Source organism: Cygnus olor, chromosome 2, assembly GCF_009769625.2.
Source record: "Cygnus olor isolate bCygOlo1 chromosome 2, bCygOlo1.pri.v2, whole genome shotgun sequence".
Lineage (NCBI taxonomy): Eukaryota > Metazoa > Chordata > Aves > Anseriformes > Anatidae > Cygnus > Cygnus olor.
Window position 1 is genome coordinate 121,218,553 of NC_049170.1, and position 21,351 is coordinate 121,239,903.

Consider the following 21,351-nt stretch of genomic DNA (forward strand, 5'->3'; position numbering starts at 1 on the left):
TTTAAACAGTTAAAAAAAGAGGAACACACAGACAAGCAAAAAAAACATGCCGCATAGGATGTGAAAGGAGCATGCCTGTCTGAAACTTGAATAAGACAACATGAAAAAAGGTGTGTGAAAAGGAAAGGGTAGCTCTTTCTGATTTTTCAAGCACATTAGAGTATAGTTCAAACAAAAATTGCAGGTTAGTACCTCTTACTCAGTTCCTGCTAAAATGGAAAATGAATTGCAGTGCAAATCTTAAACTCACAGTAGTATTGTATGCAGAAAGCCTAACCCTTGGGGCCAGGGATGAAATACAGTAGGGTGGAGGTAGATGAACAATGACAGGCACAATTAAAACTTTTAACATGCTGCAAAATGCACTGAGACCTCTCCAGGCAGTTGTAGAATTTGATTTCCACGTTTCTTGACTACATACAGCTCTGTGGGAAATACATAAAATGAAAAGCAAAGAAACAGAGTAAACACCAACCATTCTCCTGCAAGATCAAGTCTGGTAACAAAGTGCATGTGATATGGCTTAATTTTTTTGCTACATGTGCCTTCACCACACAATAATTGATTACATAAAGTTCAATTAATCCAAATGAGCAATGTAGATGAAGTTTGCTTTAACTCTATACCATTAGAACACTGAGAAGGTTTAAATCCCATCATAAAAAAAAATGGCTAAATAAATAATGCCACTGACCATAAAACAATTATTTTACAGTGCTAACTAAAGAAACAGCTGCCTCTTGACATAGCTATTAAGTTTCAAAACCAAGGCATTATGTCCTAAGACTCAAAGGACTGACAGTGTAATTTAGAGGAATGTTTGCCCTGGACACATTAGCAAAGCTTCTTAGCATTAGCCATAGAGAATACCATCAGAGAAATAATAATCATGGGTCACACTGATGAAATATCACAGCTGCAGGTGACTATTTTTTAAATATGCCACTTAAAGGCTATTACCTGAAGTCTTTACCCTCAGAATAGTTCCTTGCAGGGAAACAGTCTTAAGTCCTACAGGGAAAATAAGCCCAATACAACACCACTTTGACCCTAAGACAGAAAGGAGCACATAAAGCCAGAAGTTGTAGCTCTATTTGAAAGTTGTATTGAAATGCCATCCCAAAGACTATTTGAGTTGAAAGAAGCATATAGAAACAGCATATAGAAAAGGTGAAGATGAATAAGAAAAGGATAGTAACAGAAGTGATGAAAGGCAGCAGTAATAAAACCCAATTATTAGGGAAGATTTATATCAACACATTACGTGTATGTATTACTTCTCTGCTGGGGGACCAGTTTTATACTTGGCTTCCTTTCAGGCTACTACAATAGGGTGTGGTTTTAGGTGTATCCTTCCCCCCATTTTCTTTTTAATAACAGGAAAAAACAATATAAAACTTGTTCTTATTCTTCTGTGCCTTTGCAGATGACAGTTGGAAACTAGACAGCACTAAACTGACCACTGCTCAGCCCAACAGCTGTCTTAGCAGTAAGTGTTGAAAGTAGTATTTACCTTACCTTTGTATGCATCTTCACTAGGAAGAGGTTTCCTACACGAGGTACGTACATTATGTCATGAGACATAACACAGAGGTGCAAGCATCCTTAAAAGACTTGAGAATGCAAAAGAGTCTTCTTTTAAACCAGTTCAGACAACATGCCATGGATACAGTCTATGTAAATCAAACAATGACTGCCAGTTAAGAGATCTTTAATTACAGAAAAATAGGTCTTTAATGTTATCTCATATCACTTTAGACAAGCATTTTCAATGATAGTCCATGAAAAATAAATGCATACACTGTGGAAGTTAAGAGCTCTCAGTGAAGTCGCCATAATCTAGAAAGTTGTAGTTGAACAGAGCTTCCTATCTGGTCGAACTTCAGCAGCCATCATTGCACACAGTTAAGTTCCTTTAAAAGGTTTGGTTTAAAATAAAGAGTTCGTTTAAATGTCTGGAGGGAAAGGCACTTAGTATTGCAGTTTCCAGAACATGATTTGTTTGTCTTCCCCTCCTGTAATAATACTGTTGCATTGTTCATTCATCCACATGGACATTACACCACCTGGGGGGGCGGAAATAAAATACAAGTGGTACTCATGAGAATGGAACATATCTTTTAAAAATAGTTTAGCATCATCATTATATACTTAGTACATCAGTATATACTTAGTGTCTATATACTATATACTTATATAGTGTGAATGTAATGCAAAGAAGAAGATTAGGCTGCAAGGTGGCTGTTCTTATTCACAGTAATAATCTCATACTATACTGCCTCAGCTGATTTTTGGAATTGGAAGTGGAATGTAAGTTCCAGTGTACAAGGCCGACAACACAGTGGCAAAAGGATTCATTGGGATAAGGGGAGAAGCGTCTCCAGAAAGAATTTTCCTACATCATCTAGACTTCTCATATTAAAAGTATGTAGCATCTTATAGCATGTGCCTAGAGGCCCACTTTTAAAGATTCTCTAGATGTAGCTTGATGTACTCTGGAACTTGAGCTGTATAGACAAGTTTACAGAAGGGCAGTTTGAAATAACTTCATGAAAGCAGCCTTAAAAGCAAACTGAATAAAACTGAGATAGTTATTCCTCCTTCGTACATTTCTCATGTATTGAAGACTATGCACATACACGTAAGATGTTTGTAAATCTCTAACCAAAACAAATTTCTTTAGCAAACTTAACTTAATTGTTGTTAGATTTACAGTCTGGACAGACTTTGATATAAAGTAGTCTGTACTATACTTTATTTGTACTATGAAGTACAAGAAAATATATTTTTGATGCTATATGAATTAGAAAATCCCAACTCATCTGCCTCTCTTCAGTCCTGTAAAGAGCAGTACCGTTCGCTCCTGTTACATTTCCTAGGAGGCTCATGTGTACCTCCTTCTGGTGTTCTGGTGCTCCAGGTAACATCAGAAACCACTCAAAAGCAGAGCAGATGACTCTCAAACTTGTCAATACCAACACAAACAGAAAATTGGAAACTTTCATTCAATTCGAGAACAAGAGTAGTTCAGGTATACCTGTATGTCCTCTGATTCTTTCAGTAACTTTTCCACCAAGAAGGTCCCAAATCAGTAATTCACCAGACTGACTTCCTGATAAGATGGTATTTCCATCCCATTTGAAACACCTGCAAAGTTAACTCTAATCAGTTCACTTTAAACTTTTGTGTAAAAAGAGCTGAACAACTCCAAACAAAGCCAAAAATAATTGAAAATTGAGGTATGAAACTGAAGGAAATTTATCATTTACAAGTCTTTCTGGAAAGGTTATTCCACATCCATTTTAAAAGGTCATGACCCAAACTTTCTTTTCTGACTGCCCTAGACCCAGCTTCTTTCCCTGCCAGAGGGATGAAGTGTATTCCCACAGCACAAGAGGACCCAGTCACGTGTGTGGTACACCCAAGTGCTCCCATGAACCACCACTTTCACTTCCATCACTTCATGTTTCTGAAGTGCAAAGACGCCTTTCAGGGTAATAACTGAAGAAGTTGGTGCTGAAAAAGCAGGAGTTATTTGCTTAGATACCTGTTTGTTTTCATTCCAGTTTGGAAAGCTTGACCATAATGCACACAACTTACTAGAACGTCAGCATTTGCACTTAAGTGCAAATTAAGTATTTGATTTAATTCAGTAAAACAACCTTCAATATTATTACCCTTTCCATTCTGCTATTGCCAACCATTAAGCATCTCCACAGTTAACTAAGCTGGCCACGCAGCTTCATAGCCTGTGTTCTCAGGATTACCTCTGTGGCTCATCAGCAGTTACAGAAGATATGAGCATTCCAGTCTGCACATCAATCACTTTAAAACAACAGTCTTCTCCTGCACTGAGTAGATGTCTGCTGTCTGTGCAAAAGAGCAAACAAAACAAAAAACACAACAAAAAAGAGCATGTTTAAACATGCAGCTCTAGTTATCAAATTAGTCTACAGTACAGCATGTTTGCTGTGACAGGCCTGACCTGCTTATTTATACAAAATTTACTGTAAATTGTCTTCAAGCATGCAATGATAAACATTAGTCTAGACCACTGGTTTACAGTCTAGTACGGCCTTGTGTAGACTTAATAAATTCTTTACAGTGGAGAATCACAGAATGGTTTGGGTTGGAAGGGACCTTAAAGATCATCTAGTTCCTACCCCACTGCCATGTGCAGGGACACTTTCCACCATTCCCATTAGACTAGTAATTTCAATAACAAGAGTGTATTACATGAAATCAGGAATAAGATTCCCTTTGAAACTCCCAACAGTGCACATTAAAAACCAAAATCCAACATACCGGGACTAAAAGCAGCATCAAACACAGTCCCAGAATGACATGGCAACTGGTGCAACATTGTTGCTGTAGTAACATCCCAAATACTAATGGTACCCTCTTTGGTTCCAGATGCCAGTACAGTATTTGCAGCATTAAGGTCGATTGTATTTACCTAGGAAGTTAAACATCCCATGATTTTCCTGTTCTTTCATGTAAGCCATCTTGAGACAGGTTTTAAACATACACAGAAAAAAATCTTCACATGCCATTTTGTTTACAAAAGCTTTTACATTTAATTCTGCAACATCCTTAATTAAGTACAATTATTACCTAGAAAAAGTGAAAAATAGGTCCCTTTGATGATATTTTAAAATACTTTTTCTTCACAGAGTAAGAAATGCAAATTGACATTTCAGACTCTTTGTACCCATACCCTCCACCTAAATGCATGACTTTACCCTAATGGGTAATATTCTCCTTTATTCCTAAAGAACTTCCTAGCCATCAGTTGTTTCCAATACTCTTGGGTACTGTTCTTAAATGTTATGAAAACTGTTTCAATACTTGTTTATCTTGTGCCCTGTTAAAAAAAACTATCAAGTAGGCTTGCAATACTTAAATATCCTTCTAGAGTGACATCAGATGCTGTAAGTAAAAGTGCACATTACACATCATTTAGATTTAAGTGTCATTAGGTGCACAGAATGTGTTTACAGTGAAATTCAGTGATATATTTTATAGCATGGTGAACAATTCAGAACTCTTTATTAGCTTGCCTTTGGAAAAGATACATTGAAAGGAAGCAATAACTATGAAAATACTTAAAAACGCATTTGTTTGTTTTCAAAAGCAAACAAAATCACCCCAAACTACTTAAAACAACTTCTCTCCCCCCACCCCCCTGATGAAAACTGTGCATACAAGCTGAGCAAGGCAAATTAAAATAAAGAAATGAAAAAAAAAATCACAAAACAAAACTCTTCACACTGTTGCTTCAGTCCCCAGGAGTGGACCTTTCATCCAAGGAAGCAGGGAAAATTGGAGAGCAGTTCAGATTAAAACAAACAAAAATAAATAAATAAACAACAAAAGACCCTAGTAAACCAAAAAAAAAACAACACTCAAAACAAACAACAACAAAAAAACACCAAAAAGCTAAAACCTCACAACTAAACAAAACAATCCCCTAAGACAATCCTTGTACTTTAACACATTATCTTGACTTTCGTTCTCAGATACTGTATCTCTATCTGCATACTTACACTAACATCATGTTCTAACTCTGCAAGGAGTTCAAAGTGGTGTTTTTTATTGCTCAAGGTCTCTCCAGGAACACAGTGCCACACCTGTAACACAGACATTTCAGTTTGCGCAAGACAGCATTAGTAAAACTCTGAATTAATTTCTCCATTACTGAATTCTCGTATTAAAAGGGCTGCTTGTGTAACTGTGGGCCTTGTCTGTGTGGCACAATACAGCAACAACAAATTGCACCATAAATCATTTACACTAAGCAGAGCAACATATTAAACATGATCATTACAACTCCAAGTAGGTTACAGAAGCCTACCTAAGTGACTGTGTATCACTGCACTGAATGTATACTTATCAAAAACCATTTATAGAAGACTTTGGGAAATTTTTTCCTGTCTGTAACTTTTAATTTTAAATTATCTTTCAATCTAACTGTAGGCATATTCTTTTGATTAGCAAGTTCCTGGTCCACTTGGCTGAAGAAATAAGCTACAGAACTATTAGACACTTTAGAAGCCTATTCCAGTCAGCAAACAATTGTCAGTCAAGGTCACAAAACATTCACATTCCTTCAACAAAAGCAGTTCACCCCCAAAAGAGCCAATTTATAGTAAATTAGAATGAATGAAGTTCCTTCAAAGTAACACTTCAGCTCTGAAACACAGCTGAGGTAAAGCTAATGAGCTTGTATTACAGTAAGATTATTTCTTTAATAAGTATTTATTCTACTACAACAGGTGCATCCACTCCAATGTATTTGTCTGGCTGCATAATGAAATGTTAGCAATAAATAGTTATTGAAATATTAGAAATTTGTACACAAACCTTCACAGTGGAATCCCAAGACGCAGAATATAAACGCCCATCACGCCAACAAATCTTACTGACAGCATCATCATGTCCCATTAAGATGTCTTGACGTCTTCCAAATGCAATTGAATAAAAATATCTAGTAGGAAGGGGTTATAATAGCATTATGTCTTCAGAAAATTTCAACAGTTTTCTTTGAATTTATTAAAATAACTTTGCTTTTATGGTTTCTAACAGGAATCCATTGAAAAAAACATAGAAGTACATATACTGCATATTAACAGTGAACTTCTGTATCTATAACCATAAATATAATTACCAAGGTACTCAATGTAATTCAATAGAGTCACTAGGAAGTAAATACACACATATGATTGTCCCATGAAGAACTTATGACAGTGGTATCTCCTGGTAAGATTAGACAAGATGACAAGGCCTGTAGGGAAAAGGAAAAAGAAAACAGTGTTGTATTTTTTACCCTGAGTCAAAGAGAAGTACATTAGCATGCTTCTGGAGAACAAGAAGCATTGTAACTTCTTTCTTAAAAACATCATACAGGTGTTACATGAACATTACTTAAGTAAAACCTTATAAGTTAGACACTGACCATCCTTTAAAGGAGGAACACTGAATGTCAGGTAAACAGAAAATTAACTCTAAAGTTCAGAAACACATGTAGAACTGATGATCTCCTTTTTCAAAATGCTGTTTTTCCGAGTACATTGGATGTGATTCCACACTCAGGAGAAACTGGGTCAGCTTTTCATCTTGCAAGCTACTGTCAATTCTAAATGCAAGAAGAAACCAAAAAACATAGGTTTCTTTTGATGCTTGTTCTCCAAGACAGCAACTTATCTGCTCAGCTCTTTTAAACAACAGATACCTGATTTCTATTATTCTCAGCAACATTCTTTACAGACAGGTGCTCAGTTACATTGCCATTAATGGAAGCAGAAGAAAAAAAAAAACCAACCAAACAAAAAAAAAACCAGCCCAGTGCTTCTACTAGTATCATCTAAAACATGAACAGTAAACTGTTCTAAAAAACAGGTAGGCAGCTAGAGTGTTAAAAGACTATTGCTTCTGGCCTTGCTGTAACAGATCCGCACTGAAACTACGCAAGGGGTGGCGGAGAGGGAGGACTACAAGAGTGTACATGGCCTCCTCACGAGAAATTAAGTTTTGGACTAGGATTCAGCAGAGCTCCCTTCCTATAGTGTCAAGAAGTGGCATTTCTAAGTTTGCCGTGGTTAAAGCAGTAGGAATTCTTGTATATAATTTCACCTGCTAGTTTGTGCCACAGAAGGCAACAACCAGGGTCCTGATCCTAAAATTTGTTTGGGGACCCGCTAGAGCATAACTATGGCTTCTATCTGGGCAACATATTTGGCTTTTCTCCCCCTCCATAGAGATGAGGGTACAGAGGAGGGCTAATGCATGCTAGTATCTTGTCTTGACAAATTGCTCGGAACGTGACAGTAGAGAAGGAATCTCAATGACCCAGCTCTGGCCACAGTGCTCAAGCACAGAAAATCAAGTAGAGAGTTCCTTTCCAACTTCTGGTTTAGAAGCATGGGAAAAATGTTCAGAGGCTGCTGAGATCACTGCTCATGAAGAAAGCATACCTCGGGTTCACACAGCATGGATTCCACTTCCTGTCCTTGGCTTTCCTCTGCTGACTGACTCTCAGACTCCAAACACTTTGGAGCAGTACGGCAATGGTGTGTATGAGAACACGGGTGGCATTTAAACTTTGTGAATCTGTTCTTATACTGAATGGCAGTTCAAGGTTGTTCAGGAAGTCAACCTCTGCTTATGCCAGAGTATCTTTGTCTACCACAATCCCTTCCCTGGACAGCAGAGCAAGTCAGAACAGCACTAACACAGACGTTAAGTGCAAGCCTTGAATGCACCCTTCCTGTGTTCACAGAATGTGCTCTCTCTCCCTGGAGGCCTGACAGGGAATCTCAATTCACTCTACTAAATTATTCACACACAGTAAAACTGAGGAGGCAGGCAGGGGAAGGAAAAAAAAAAAGAAAAAAGAAAAAAGCACTGAGGTATCCTAAGAGGTGTTTCTGTGAGTAGCTTTCAGAAGATTCTTAATGATGTCCTTTTAATTTTGACAGCAACTTACCATATTTGAAAAGGACACACTTCTTTGGAGTGTTTTTGATTCTTTAGAAAACATCTTCAAAGTTGAATCTAAGGATAATGGACAAAACAGACAAAAGATAAAAAGGACTGTTTTATATTATAGAAGCTAGTAATTTTGCTCCTGTTTGAATATTCAAATATTTTATTATAAAAAGGAGGTACGGATTTCTCAGTCTTTGAACTGAGAATCTAAAGTGAGAAATTACCAACTTCTCAAGCCTAGATATAAACAATATTGAAATCTTTGATTTAAAGATCTAAAACTTTAAAATACACGTACTTAAGCTTTTTAATTACAAGAAATATATATATTTCAGTTCATTAATTTCTGTAATAAGTGACTTGCAAATGTGACAATCCAGAAGCAAACAGAAGAAGCCTTTATATATTGCTTGATATGTTTCAGTATTCATAAGAAGTAATTGAGTGTGAATTGAAAAAACAAGAATCTTGCATCTAGCAGATTAGGGCAAAGCTCCTTTAAAGACTGTAAAAAAATCGGAACTCAATGATTCTGGAAAAATCCCATTTAATGTTACCTTCATTTTGCTCTCAGTGAAGATATTCAAGGGATTCAATCTTAACTGCGTTTGAAAGTTTCACGCTGTTTTATTCACAAAACATTATTTGGTGTTACAACCTATTACTGAAGCATTTACACTGCAGGTTCTAGTAAATACCTCTGCAATAATACTCACCTTGGGATGTAGTGAAAACAGAAGACCCATTGCCTGTGACTGCTATTCCAGTAATTGCCCTGTTTAATACAAGTAAGCTTATAGGTGATTTCATAGGTTTTAAAACTTAACCACCATACGGTAAATTGACTATAGCTGAAATTTGTTATTTCATCTCTGTAAGAGTTAAGACATTCAAGGAGATTAAGAACACCACAGCGGCGTGTTACATGCCTATATACAAAAATATACCTTGATATATGTGAAACACCAGTACAGGTCCCCCATATTGTTCTGCAAGAACTTCATCCTCACCAGAAAGGACATGCCCATGTGAAAGGATTAATGATTTCAGATTTCATCTTCCCAATTTGGCATTAGCTACAAAAAGAGAGTTGGGAACCTGCCTACAAGCTGATATTGAGTACCTCGAGTATTGGGATTTGGAATTCATACATTTTTTCTCCTTGAATTTGATACTGGCAGAGTCGCTATTGTCTACATATTTACCCACCAACCAACTTAAGTCGGTGAGTTAGCTGTTAGGAAGCACAGAGCATTCTGTATTGCCAAAACTCTCTTATACAGTTCTGCTTCTATTTTTTAACTCAGTATTTTTGGAAAAAAATAATGTTTAGATGCTAAAATTAAAATTTGTTTTCAGGATTAGGATTTTCTTAACCCCTAACAACCTGGTAACGGGGGACCTTTCTCACTGCAAATACTGCCTTGTTTTCCGGACAAGGAAATACCTCTTTTCTAGATTAGGTTATAATCACAAAGAAGGTAGTTCCAGTCAGTGAGACATCCTCCTACTAGTCTAGCCACTAGGAAAAGGGATGGGGCCAAAGGAAAACTTGTTTTTGAAAATGTTTGCTCTTGTTCATTGTTAGGTGTTTTCAAAGTTCACCTGAAACTGTACTATTGGCTCGTGGCTCCCTATGAATCCATCAGAACAGTAGTGTAGTACCTGGATTACCTGACAACCTATGGCTGGAGACTTGTCAGACTGCTCACACAGGAGCAGCTCCAGGTATGCAGCAACTGAACTTTTAATTGACTTAAACTTTCAAATCAAATGCTATGAGAAGAAGTTAGGTGCTCCTTGGCTTACAAATATACAAATAAATGGAAGTATTTATCCAGCTGCTGCTATGACAAGTTTGGAGAAAAGTAATCAATACCTGCTTCAGATACTAAAATGATAATGAACTTGGCTGTAGATCTGTATAAAGAATAAAATTAAGCTGACAAATACCTTTTCTAGATTGATAACCGGTCATATACTCAAACTCATCTTTTGTAGCCAAATCAATCAGATGTCTCAAAAAAAAATCACCATAAGCCCTAACCCATCATTTAGATTGACACACAGATGACCCTTATCCCCCCGTTAAATATAACAATTGTGACCGAAAGGCAGAGAGTAGTACCTACTCTTTGTGAATTTTATATTGCTCATCTAATTTTAGTTTGGCAATATTATTCCAAGCAAGCGTTATACTTTCTTCTGTCAAATCTTCAAACGATTCTTCATTTGGAGAAACTGCAATAAAATGTGCCACAATAAGAGTTTCATCACAAACAGAAGTCAAAAAGATGAATTTCAAAGAGCTAGGTAGTTGAAGTTGCAAACATAAATATGAAAGTACAGAAATCATGCAGAGTTTCAGGAATACAAATTTCTGGCTACTGTAGACAATGACCAGATAACTTTTTTTCCAAACCTTTTCCTGAATACATAGGACTACAGTAAAAAAATATGTTGTTGTCCTGCTCCCCTTCCCCCCCAACTATGGCTTTTAAGCCAGAGACTTTATAAAATACATTTCCAAAGCAGAGGGAAAAAAGAACCCTGAACACTTTCTGCAGAGATGTTGTGGTGTTCCTTTGAGATGCCAAGAGCTTTCCAAATGGAAAAGTACCAGGAGAGCCACCTACTGCTACAAAACAGCACGTGCTTTTATCATCTTATTTCATTCAGTTAGGAATGTTACAAATTTATTTCACTGCAGTGTTCTGAAAGTTAAGAGATAAAAAATGCAAAGAAATTGAGACAAATTAAATATCCATTGCTGTAAAAAGGCCAAGTCTAGCAAGAATTAGGTAGTCTACCACCATAAATATTTAATACGCATGACCATTATTACAACCATACACAACTTCCAAGGCCAGTCTTGCCATTTGGATGCTTCAGTTTGCCATGCTAAGTAGTAACCAACTTTACTTCTCTGCTTAAAAATGATAGCCATCAAAAGGTAAGTGAATCAAGGACAACCAACTGAGAGAAGTCTTTCCATGTTATACCTGGGCTGAAGATCCAGTCCAGTTTATAGTTGACTACTATTCATATGATGAGGGCCATAACATCTTAATTTCAGAAAAATGGGCAAAGTTTCACATGAACAGAAGCCTGTGTTGCCCTTACACATCCTTTTCTTGAAGTTACTCAACCAACATTTTCTTCCATACTTACTGTAGAAACAAAGTTATTTCTTTACAGATTTTCAGTGAAGTCATGGTAGAGTGGGGAAAAAAAAAACAACAACACAACACAACAAACTACGTGTTTATATCCGGATGCTCAAATTAAGTTCTTAGGGTTCACTTAGACCAAGCCAATCAAACACCCCAAAGACACCCCTGTTCAAAAACTGAACAAATCTTCATGTCATTTAGAGTGCCTGCAGAGATAGTCAAGAAGTTGCTGTCATGTCAGTTTGATTCTGAAGTGCCATGAAAGGCCAGGGAAGATTGCTTTTGAAGCTGTGGGAGGGCTAAGACTGAACAGTCCCAGAGGAGACCGCTGGAACATAAGGCAAAATGCAGGACCAGAGCTCCAGGACAATGCATGTATTTTCAAATTTGAAACTGATCTTGTCAGTTTTTCCTTTAACAGTTAGTTCATGTATTTATTTTGAGTTTGCTTAAAGGGCAAGTGGCCAAGAGAGTTATATAATGAGATCCTGTGGGAAAAAGATACAGAACTCCAAATCAGTTACATCATCAGTTTATCTGTTATACACTTACCTGGAGACTCAGTTATGGAAACACTGTGAATAGATGTTCGAGAGGAGCTTTTCGATAATATCCGTTGGGGATGAGGAATTGTAAACAACTGTTTTGGCGTCTGTCCAAACTCCAAGATTTGTGTCAGCAGAGCTACTTTTTCATTAGGGTCCATAATACTTCAGAGGAACAAGATATTTAATTAGGGCAAGTTGTTTGTTTGTTTCCTTCCTGGAAGCATGGATCTGCACATACAGTTACTATGGCACTATCAGCAATCACAAATTCTTACAGAACAGATTTACCACAGATGCAACACACATCCATATGACAGCTCCACTATTTTAATAATACTAAAATTTCACAGAAGTCAGACTGAAGAATCATTCAAGTTACAATCTTTCAACATTTCTTAAAACTTACAACCCTGTATCAGTTTACTGTGTATTTGGGAGTCTAAAATGGAAGAGCCACACTGTTCACATACAGAGCATTCTTACAGACAGCAGAGAAGCTGTAGGGATACTGGCAAATGTAGCTTACTACTTTAACAGATGCATTCTGATTCTTGTTAATTACCTGTTTAAATCCACTCCTCCTTCGTAAGTTAATGGGTGAAACACTGGAAAAAATAAATTCATACAATATAAATATACAAGGTTCATTTTCTTTATTTTATGTATCTACTACGAACAACTTGTACTTTTACTCAACTAAGTTATATTTTAGTAACCAAGCTATTTCGTCGAGCTAGATAGTTTGAGATCATGTGTTTTAATCCTGGGTTTCTCACTTGAAATAAAATCCAGGATTTCTAAGACACTCAGAAAAAGTTTCAGAAGTCAGTCCTTTCATAATGGTAGCAGCTGCAAATACAGTGAATTAATCTGGGACTTCTGTATCTGAATACTTACTTTGTCTTTTGATGTAAGGTCATTCATACACAGAACCCTTCTGTCTCTCGTCTACTCAAGACTGTCTTGCAAATTCATCCACATTGCAACGAGAGAAGCACACTGTGTTTTACAAGTTTATTTGTGAGATAACACACAGATGCCATAACTTAAATGCCAGTTTTCCTCATTCAAAGCCTCTGGCATATTTTACTTGACACTTACGGCATCCAACCATATTGTAACCAGACCCTGCAAGCCTAACATACAGCCAATCATGATTTAAAGGCATGTGAAAAAGCATATTAATATATATATTTAAAATCACATCATCTGACTCTTAAAGTAGAAAGCATTGACAACCAAAATTACGAGGCACTTATTCCTTCCCTCCCAGTATCTGAAAAAAAGAACAAAATTTATCTATCTTGTTAAGTGCACGCTATCTCACATTGTCTCTTACTTGTAATCATTCAAAAGGATCAGGGCTTCTGAAATAAACAGAGTATCTTCACCCTTTAATACGAATCTGCTAATGTTCTTTTACCAAGACGACATTTCCTTATCAAACAGTAACGTACTTAAGCTAAGTATCAGACCACTGAATAGACTGATCGTTGGTATTCCTATTAGGTCTAGAGAAATTAAACATGCCAACACAGCTATCCCAGAATAACATCCTCTTTTATAAGCATTTACAATGGCTACATACATGTTCAGCATATATACTGAACAATGAAACTTTCCACAAAGTATACACATTACACAAGGACAAACTCAGTCACCATGTATGTTTTCCTCCATTCTCACTCCTAAACAGCTGAATCGCATTAGATACTTCTTTCCCTTGACAATTCACAGAAAAGGAGAGGGGGGAATTTTAGAACTGAAAATCTTACACTGTAATTACAGTGTAGGAACGTTAAATACACATTTGTGTGCAGGCTTCTATGAACTCCTATTCTTAACTGGGAAACACTACAACTTCAACACCACATTGCCACACCGCACTGTGTAAGCAAATAACTGCAATGCTGCAGAATCTTCCTGCCTACCATTTAAAATACATCTTCAAAGATACCAATAGATTTTACTGGATAAGGCACCATTTCCAGTAAAGAACTGTATTTCCTTAAAGGATCAAGAATTCCAAGCATAATTATGAAAGCTCAAAGGAAATCAAGCATTACAGATGGCTGTTAATTTACCTTTTTTTTGGTTTTGCTAATTCAATAAAATGTATACTTACCATTGTGAGCTGCAACCGCTTCAGTTCCCTTCTGCTTGTAGCCAAATACAATGTCAATCCATTCATGAAGATGTTCTGATACATACTGACTCTCTAAAGCCTCTCGGCTCTTCTGAAGAAAATCATCAGGACCTGGCAAGAAAAAGGTTAATTAAAGAAGATATCCCTCTCAGTATTGGTATCCATTTATGTTGTTCTTCACATAGAAACCTGAGCTCTAAACAAGTAAAACTACAACAACAAAAAAAACCACCAAACTCAAATTTGCTATGAAAATTAAATGTAACTATTATACCAGTGTTTAAGAGCAAAAGTTGCTTCAGAAGAAAACTGAGTAAGAGCTTTTGAGAGAAGAATAATCCCAGGAACCTAATAACAATGATAATTTAATTCATTCATAAAACAAGAAGCTTGACTATTACTACCTGATGCCCAAGGCGGAAGCTCTACATCTTCAACTGTCTTTCCACCTTGTCTTTTTCCCAAGTCCAACTTCAAACTGTTTACTAGAAAACTAGAATCATTTTCATAAAATTCTGGAATCAACTGGTAGAAAAGGAAAAGAAAAAGAAAAGTTTTAAGATCAGTTTAGCTTTGATCATTTTAAGTACAATACAGTTAATAAAAAAATAAAAGTTATTGAAATTCATATATTAAGCTCTAAAGGTGGATAGACATTTCTCCAGGCTTTCCTCTCTGTCAGAGAACATTGGAAACTTCCTTCTGTTACCCTTCCAACTAGGCTTCCTGCCTACCAACATGGTAATTCTCCAAGTTAAATTCAGAGTAGCATAAATATTTTTAACATTATATGTATGGCATACGAATCCATAATATCTAAGAGTATCTTCAGAACTCTAATCACATAGCTGCCTTGTTACTTTTAAGACATCAGGTATGATTCAATACAAAAATCCAGAATAAAAATAGAATTACAAGAACAGTTTGAGAGGTTAAGTCACTTACTTTAAAGAACACCACAGCTAACCATTCTTAATTCCACTATTAACTATTAAAAAAATAACAGTAGTATTTAAGTATCACTAACCCTGTTATCAAAGAAACGTTATTTAACAGTACCCACAATCTGGAAATCATTCAACATGCTCCACAAGTTTTTGTCTCTAAAATGCTCAAAAACCTAAGATAAAATTTCTGTAGTTGAATCTCTCCGGATGTACTGTTATAATGCAGCCAAATCCTAATGAGATTCCAGCAGGTGAATCCAGTACATAAAACTGTATGTTTCACCCTTCATACACTTTGATAATTCCCCTTTATTCAAGTATCACTCATACTGACATTTGTCTTAAAAAGAAAGTAAAGACAAACACGGAATAACAAAATCATAGAGAAGAAAAGTTCAAAACTTTAAAGGAATCATAAAATGCAGTCGATAGCCTCAATAACATATAAATTCAAATCAACGGAAGACATCTGAGAACAGAAAGCTCAGCATAAGCACTAAGAAGGACTTGAAACATTTTCTGGCCATTTACCTCTTTGAAATCTGTTGCACCATCCAAACAATTTTTCCAGGTTTCTGCAAGACTAGACAACATGTATCAATCACACATTTGTTAAACAAAACAAAACAAAAACCATGTTAAAAGCTTTGTGCTCCCTTGATACCTATTTTAAAATGAAAACAACTTTACTACAGACAAAACATAAACGAACCTGTTAAACGTTCTGTCAGCATGATCAAACTTTCCGTTCTGCAGACAGAGCATATATTCTGGAGCTGGGGAGAAAGAAAAAGTCATCAGATGGCTTCAAACTTTGTCCCCTTCTGAGGCAACTGTCTGCATAGAGAACACGTAAAAAGCTATCTTACCAACTCTAACAAGATAAAATAAAACATAACCCGGAGATGAATAGTGGCTCCCATACATGAACTTAGGTTCTGGCATTTCCTGATAACGTGTCTGCAACATAAGAAGAAGAAAAGTTATGTTTAATATCAGCACTCGTGCTTTCTTTCAAAATTGAACACCCATATACTGTCCCTTTATCTATTTATTAAAAAAAGAGAGAGTTGAGGGTCACCTCCCAGATCTTTTTTCCTAAAGAGAAAACATATTCTAAGTACTAATAACTATGCTGCTTTAATCAGATCAGTAAATCAATAAGAAGGCACAAAGGTTTTTTATAACTTATCATCTAGAATTATCAGGTCTTAGGCTTTTTTCTCCTCTCACTTTCCACACACCATGGCAGTGACAACTTCAAAGTACTTAATATTTTTGCTTTTCACATGAAGTTTACTAAGATTATGAAAGGCACATATTGATTGAACTCAGCCTGGCAGATTCCCTCATGCCTTAAGCTCCTATGTGTCACCCCCAAACCCAATTGTACTCTAAATAAAAAGCTCATTAAGTATTTGCCGTTATTGAAAAGGTGGAGAGTACAAACATCATCAGTATTACAACCTTAAGAACCATTTATGATTTTAAAGTACTTAATATTTTTATCAATAAAATGCAGCTAGTCTGGCAGTATTTTCTTCTCTAATACTTCATTAAGGACTAATGAAGACTCCAAAACATGAAACAGTTTCCATAAATTATATTGGAATAGTCAACCTACCATAGTAGAAAATAATTTCATACAAAGAATACAAAGAAAGAGCAAAAAAACTCAGGACCTTCTAACTGTAATTCTGTATTTGACTTCTTATGAAAAGAAAGCATGCCTATTTTGAGAAATGGAAAAAGTTTGTGCACTGCTATCTGCATGTGGAAATTTCAAGGAACTCTGATCTCCATGGATCCATATTTCCTCCCCTTAACAAATTCTCCCTCAAATTCAGCATTTTTCTAACATGGAAATATTTAAGATTTCTGTTAGTTTGCCTTGTGTAATGCATACACATATTTTACATTGTGTATTTCAATCCTTTGGTCTTGAAGTTTTATATTTCCATGTATGTTAACAGTATTTCAGTGCCTGCCATACAAATGCAGTTACAATAGCGACAACTTGATCTTACTATTAAAAAACAAAAAAACCCCAACAACAACAACAAAACCAAACACACACAATATTTAAAAGTACAATACATATGATATGTTAGTAAGAGAGATGAAGCAGATTTAAATAATTTTAAATTAGTACCAGTAAAATCAGTACTCAAACTGAAAATAAGTGTAATACTGTTTATAGGCAAGTTTGCTTCTCGTAAGGTTTATAGTATTTTATATATGTGCATTAACTCCCAAAGGTTGCTTGACAAAGCTCTTTTTATTTCCAATATGTATAAGGCCCAAAATGTTCAGTATAAAAAATCCAAGATATACATACCAATAATCTATCCAGCCTTTCCTTATTCAGGGCACCAATTGGTTTACTAAGATCACGGAATGTTTCAGGCTTTGTTAGATCTAAAAAAACATAGTTAGACTATGAATTGCTCCTGCTAAGAAGAAATATATTCTGATCAATAGTAAAAACCACAACTACTACAACAATCACCACAGAAACACCCCTGTAATTTTTCCTTCTCCCCAGATGCAAAAGAATAAAATTATTGCTCTAAGTAGCTACTCAACTCCTTCCTTCCTGGTAGACTTGCTCTTAAACCACTTGCATAAGAGCTAGTAGTTATACATGCTTGACAGTTATTGCAACTAACGTCGTCTTCTACATTAGACACAGAAGCAGCTGGTATCGCTTTCTTTCTGCTCAACTATTCTGCATGCTACAGTTACAACCCACCAAACAATCAGATTGCACTACCTGAGCAGGTGCTCAACACCACGACATTCCTCTACTCTACTGGTTTTAGAGGAACAAGCTTCCAAAACAAATTATACAAATATCCTTAACCAATGAGCCTATTTAGGCACAATCCTTGTTAGCCTATTCAACTTGAAATATTCAGAACTGTGAAAGAACACCTGAATCCTATACATTTCAATACATCCAGATTGTTCCACGAAAGGCCATTTTATCCATTCTTACACATTGAATGTTCAATACCACTGATTTTCAGTGACCAAGCAGATGCTAAAGAGTCTTTACGTGAAAAGTGAAATATTTAACAGAAAAAGTGGAAGTTCAGTTGTCCACTGAACTCCAGAATAAAAGGGTAAGTGCAAACAAAAACATCCAAGGCCACTAACACCAAGTGCATTTTGATGTACCTGGAACTTTTGGCAGTGTAACACCCATCCCCCCCCACCTGCCCTAGAGATGTTAGGCATGATGCACTAACATGCCTTCTTGTATACACATACCTAATACTGAACTAGAGTAGTCTGCTATGATCCAGGGAAATACAGGATACTGGGAGAGATCATTGCAGCTCCTATCAGCCAGATTGTTGAGATGAAGAAGATATTCGTAGTTCGATAAATGTCCTCGCTGCCATTGTAACATGTAACTTTCAGCTGTATGCTCTGTAATATGATTTTCTAAAATAAAACATAGCATTAAGGGGTTTTGAGGTTTGGAATTCCACCCACAAAATTATACTGTAATTAATATTAATCAATGTAAAATAATTAAGGGCACAGTTGTTTAAAAGAACCAATCAGAATTAAGTAGAAAATTTATGTTTCAATAGCTATTATTCTTTATATATTTTGTAATACCTGTTCAGATAGGCCTGAAGTGCATTCTACGTGTCGTCCCCACCCCACCCCCCCCAAAAAAAAAAAAAAAAAAAAATCACCCAGAAGGAGTTTTGAAACTAAATGTGGACACAATAGGTGGAAAAGAACCTGAAAGTTTATGAAGTAATAGAACAATATTTGCAGACCATGAACAGCTTTCATGGCAAACAGGCAATCTTTAAGATTTCAGGTTTCAAGAAGCAGCTCTGCCAGGAAGCAAGGAAAAAAATAAATACGTTTTTCTACTGGACAACTAAGGATGCCCACTGACAATAACTTATTGCAAGGAGTCACACACAAATGTAAAAGGAGATCAGTATCAAGACAACTGAAACAGAGAAACTAGTGGAAGAGAAAACTTTACCACCACTCAAGAGAGTAGCAAGTATGTACCTGAAGCATCCAGCCACTGAGATGTTACAAGCACCTTTAGAAATTATAAAAGGGTGAGCCCTATCCCTAATGTTCAACATCAACAAAATCTTCAAGACAGAACAAAGAACTGCGCTGGAAGCGGAATAAAAGAGAGAAGACTGATTTTTCCACTCCACCCCCTTGTACATCTTTTGACCTCTTTGGAAAGTAGAGTTGGACACAAATAATTTATTTCCACTGAACTGGAAGCTTTGACTTCATCAGTCCCTGCACCTGGAAACTTTGTCTTTGGAAAAAAAATACAGGAGAAAGTTATCCAGCAAAGTCTGAAGTGGGGTAACAGCACGCAATTAGTTTAATAGCGGAGAAAATCATGTCAAATTCTACTTCCTTTTCAAAAGGAAAATATAAAAGACAAAAAGGATTCTGAAGTTAAGTGATCATTTCATTGTGGATTTTCCAGTTTTCTTTGTGAACACTCTAAGATTTGATGAAGTAGGGAAAATGTCAACTGATATTTAGGCAAATTCATTAAAACAGAACTACAGTTCCGGTACAACAATGACATAGTACAAAATTTACATAAACACTTTCAATATTGGCAGTAAACATGGAGTTCCAGTGTTTCAGTTGTAGTAGCAGTCTAGAAAAAATAACTATTAGCTTTTCCTTTCATTTTCTCAGCGCACATACTAGCATTTTAGAAAGTTTGTGTTCATGATCTGCAAAAGATATGCACCACTTTCTAGGAATTAATGAATAAAAGACTTAACAGAAGTGATAATTTAATAGTTTTTGAAAGGTAATTTTCATCAATCATTGCTGCTGAGCTTGAGGAAAGTTCAAATATTTGTGTGCGCAAAAAATCCATTCACTACAGGAGCTTTCTCAACACGATTTATACTCAGACTTAACACGGGGTAGGAATGGAATCCACCAACAAGCCTGTCTATATTCTTCCAGCAAAGCACAGTTTAGCTGAGTGGGTCTTTCTTACTCCTTGCTTTGAAGAAGCTCTATTTTATTATTTTGGTTTTTGGGCACTACATATCACGTTGCAGATTAATGGAATCAGTTTCACTTTAATAATGTTATCTCAGCTTTCATACTCAGTTCTTCAAATACAAACAAAAAACATGCCACTTTGCAACATTCATTTTGAACTTTGCTTGCTTCTACCAAAAATTTTTAGGGCCTATTCTTCCAATTCTCCCTACAAATCAAGAAAGCCAAACCCAGACAAATTTCCCCTCACAAGAGACTGCAAACTACATTAATAAATAAATACTGCAAACCTAGATATGTTGCAATAAGGAAATAGAGCTCATCTCGATCTTGACAGCTGTAGAATTTCAAGTAGATATCAGAACATAGATCATTTTCTGTGCAAAATACTTCAAGTCCCTTAGAAGTTAAAGGGGAAGAAAAAACAAATTGAAAGCGGTTACTGACAAGGTATAACATTCATGTTTTTACAAAATATTCCAGTTACTAATATCTAAAGCTTAAGACTAATAAGCTGGGCAGTAGTTTTGCCTATATACAGTCTAACATCTTGATCTTTTCTGTTTCCAATCCTAAAAGCATTCAATTTACACCCAACTAAGCAAACAGATTTACAGCTGTCCATAGACTGGCTCCATCTAGCTTGTTTAAGGACAGGTAATATATTTTTTGTCCTAAGTGAATGAAGTGAGGCAAAGAGTTAAAGGTCCATTTAGTTTAAAGGTGTTTTGACATGCGAATTTTGTTCAATATTGAAATTTCAGTGATAACACTGAGAACACACAACTGAGGTTCCACCATAGCACTGTCGGTATCCCTCAGTCATGTACAGCAGGGCTCATCACTCCACATTAGTCTCAAACTAAACTAGTGATCAGGCTCCCTCCATGAATCAATCCAGAGAGAGAAAATACACCATGAGAGGGCAATTCATTCTATCATAAGATAGGTGTTTGAGATAAACGGGATGAATTGTTCCCTGGAGGTACTCCCTTCTCCCTTCCCCTACCCCGACTGCT

General features: G+C 36.2%; 1 protein-coding gene and 1 long non-coding RNA gene across 3 annotated transcripts in view; one reads left to right on the plus strand and one right to left on the minus strand.

The window, feature by feature from the left end:
• The first annotated feature begins 1,092 nt into the window (after positions 1-1,092).
• Positions 1,093-10,609, plus strand: LOC121064343. The gene is made up of 3 exons (XR_005816466.1): positions 1,093-1,103; positions 2,426-2,428; positions 10,271-10,609. It is a non-coding gene; the product is annotated as an uncharacterized LOC121064343 (long non-coding RNA).
• Positions 1,720-21,351, minus strand: part of NSMAF (neutral sphingomyelinase activation associated factor) — a 38,025-nt gene continuing 18,393 nt past the window's right edge. The window contains exons 12-31 of one of the 2 annotated variants that reach the window (XM_040545640.1): positions 20,623-20,731; positions 18,575-18,751; positions 17,640-17,719; positions 16,171-16,261; positions 16,014-16,077; positions 15,833-15,884; positions 14,759-14,879; positions 14,334-14,465; positions 12,771-12,813; positions 12,213-12,370; positions 10,620-10,728; positions 9,204-9,262; positions 8,486-8,553; positions 6,717-6,784; positions 6,364-6,487; positions 5,547-5,630; positions 4,306-4,456; positions 3,768-3,870; positions 3,038-3,147; positions 1,720-2,066 (exon numbers count right to left, since the gene is read on the minus strand). In XM_040545640.1, the coding sequence (XP_040401574.1) occupies positions 1,972-2,066; positions 3,038-3,147; positions 3,768-3,870; positions 4,306-4,456; positions 5,547-5,630; positions 6,364-6,487; positions 6,717-6,784; positions 8,486-8,553; positions 9,204-9,262; positions 10,620-10,728; positions 12,213-12,370; positions 12,771-12,813; positions 14,334-14,465; positions 14,759-14,879; positions 15,833-15,884; positions 16,014-16,077; positions 16,171-16,261; positions 17,640-17,719; positions 18,575-18,751; positions 20,623-20,731 (1,998 nt within the window). In that variant the 3' untranslated portion in view covers positions 1,720-1,971. Of the gene's footprint in view, positions 2,067-3,035; positions 3,148-3,767; positions 3,871-4,305; positions 4,457-5,546; positions 5,631-6,363; positions 6,488-6,716; positions 6,785-8,485; positions 8,554-9,203; positions 9,263-10,619; positions 10,729-12,212; positions 12,371-12,770; positions 12,814-14,333; positions 14,466-14,758; positions 14,880-15,832; positions 15,885-16,013; positions 16,078-16,170; positions 16,262-17,639; positions 17,720-18,574; positions 18,752-20,622; positions 20,732-21,351 lie in introns of those variants that run through there. The other variant, XR_005816462.1, reaches the window with a different exon arrangement.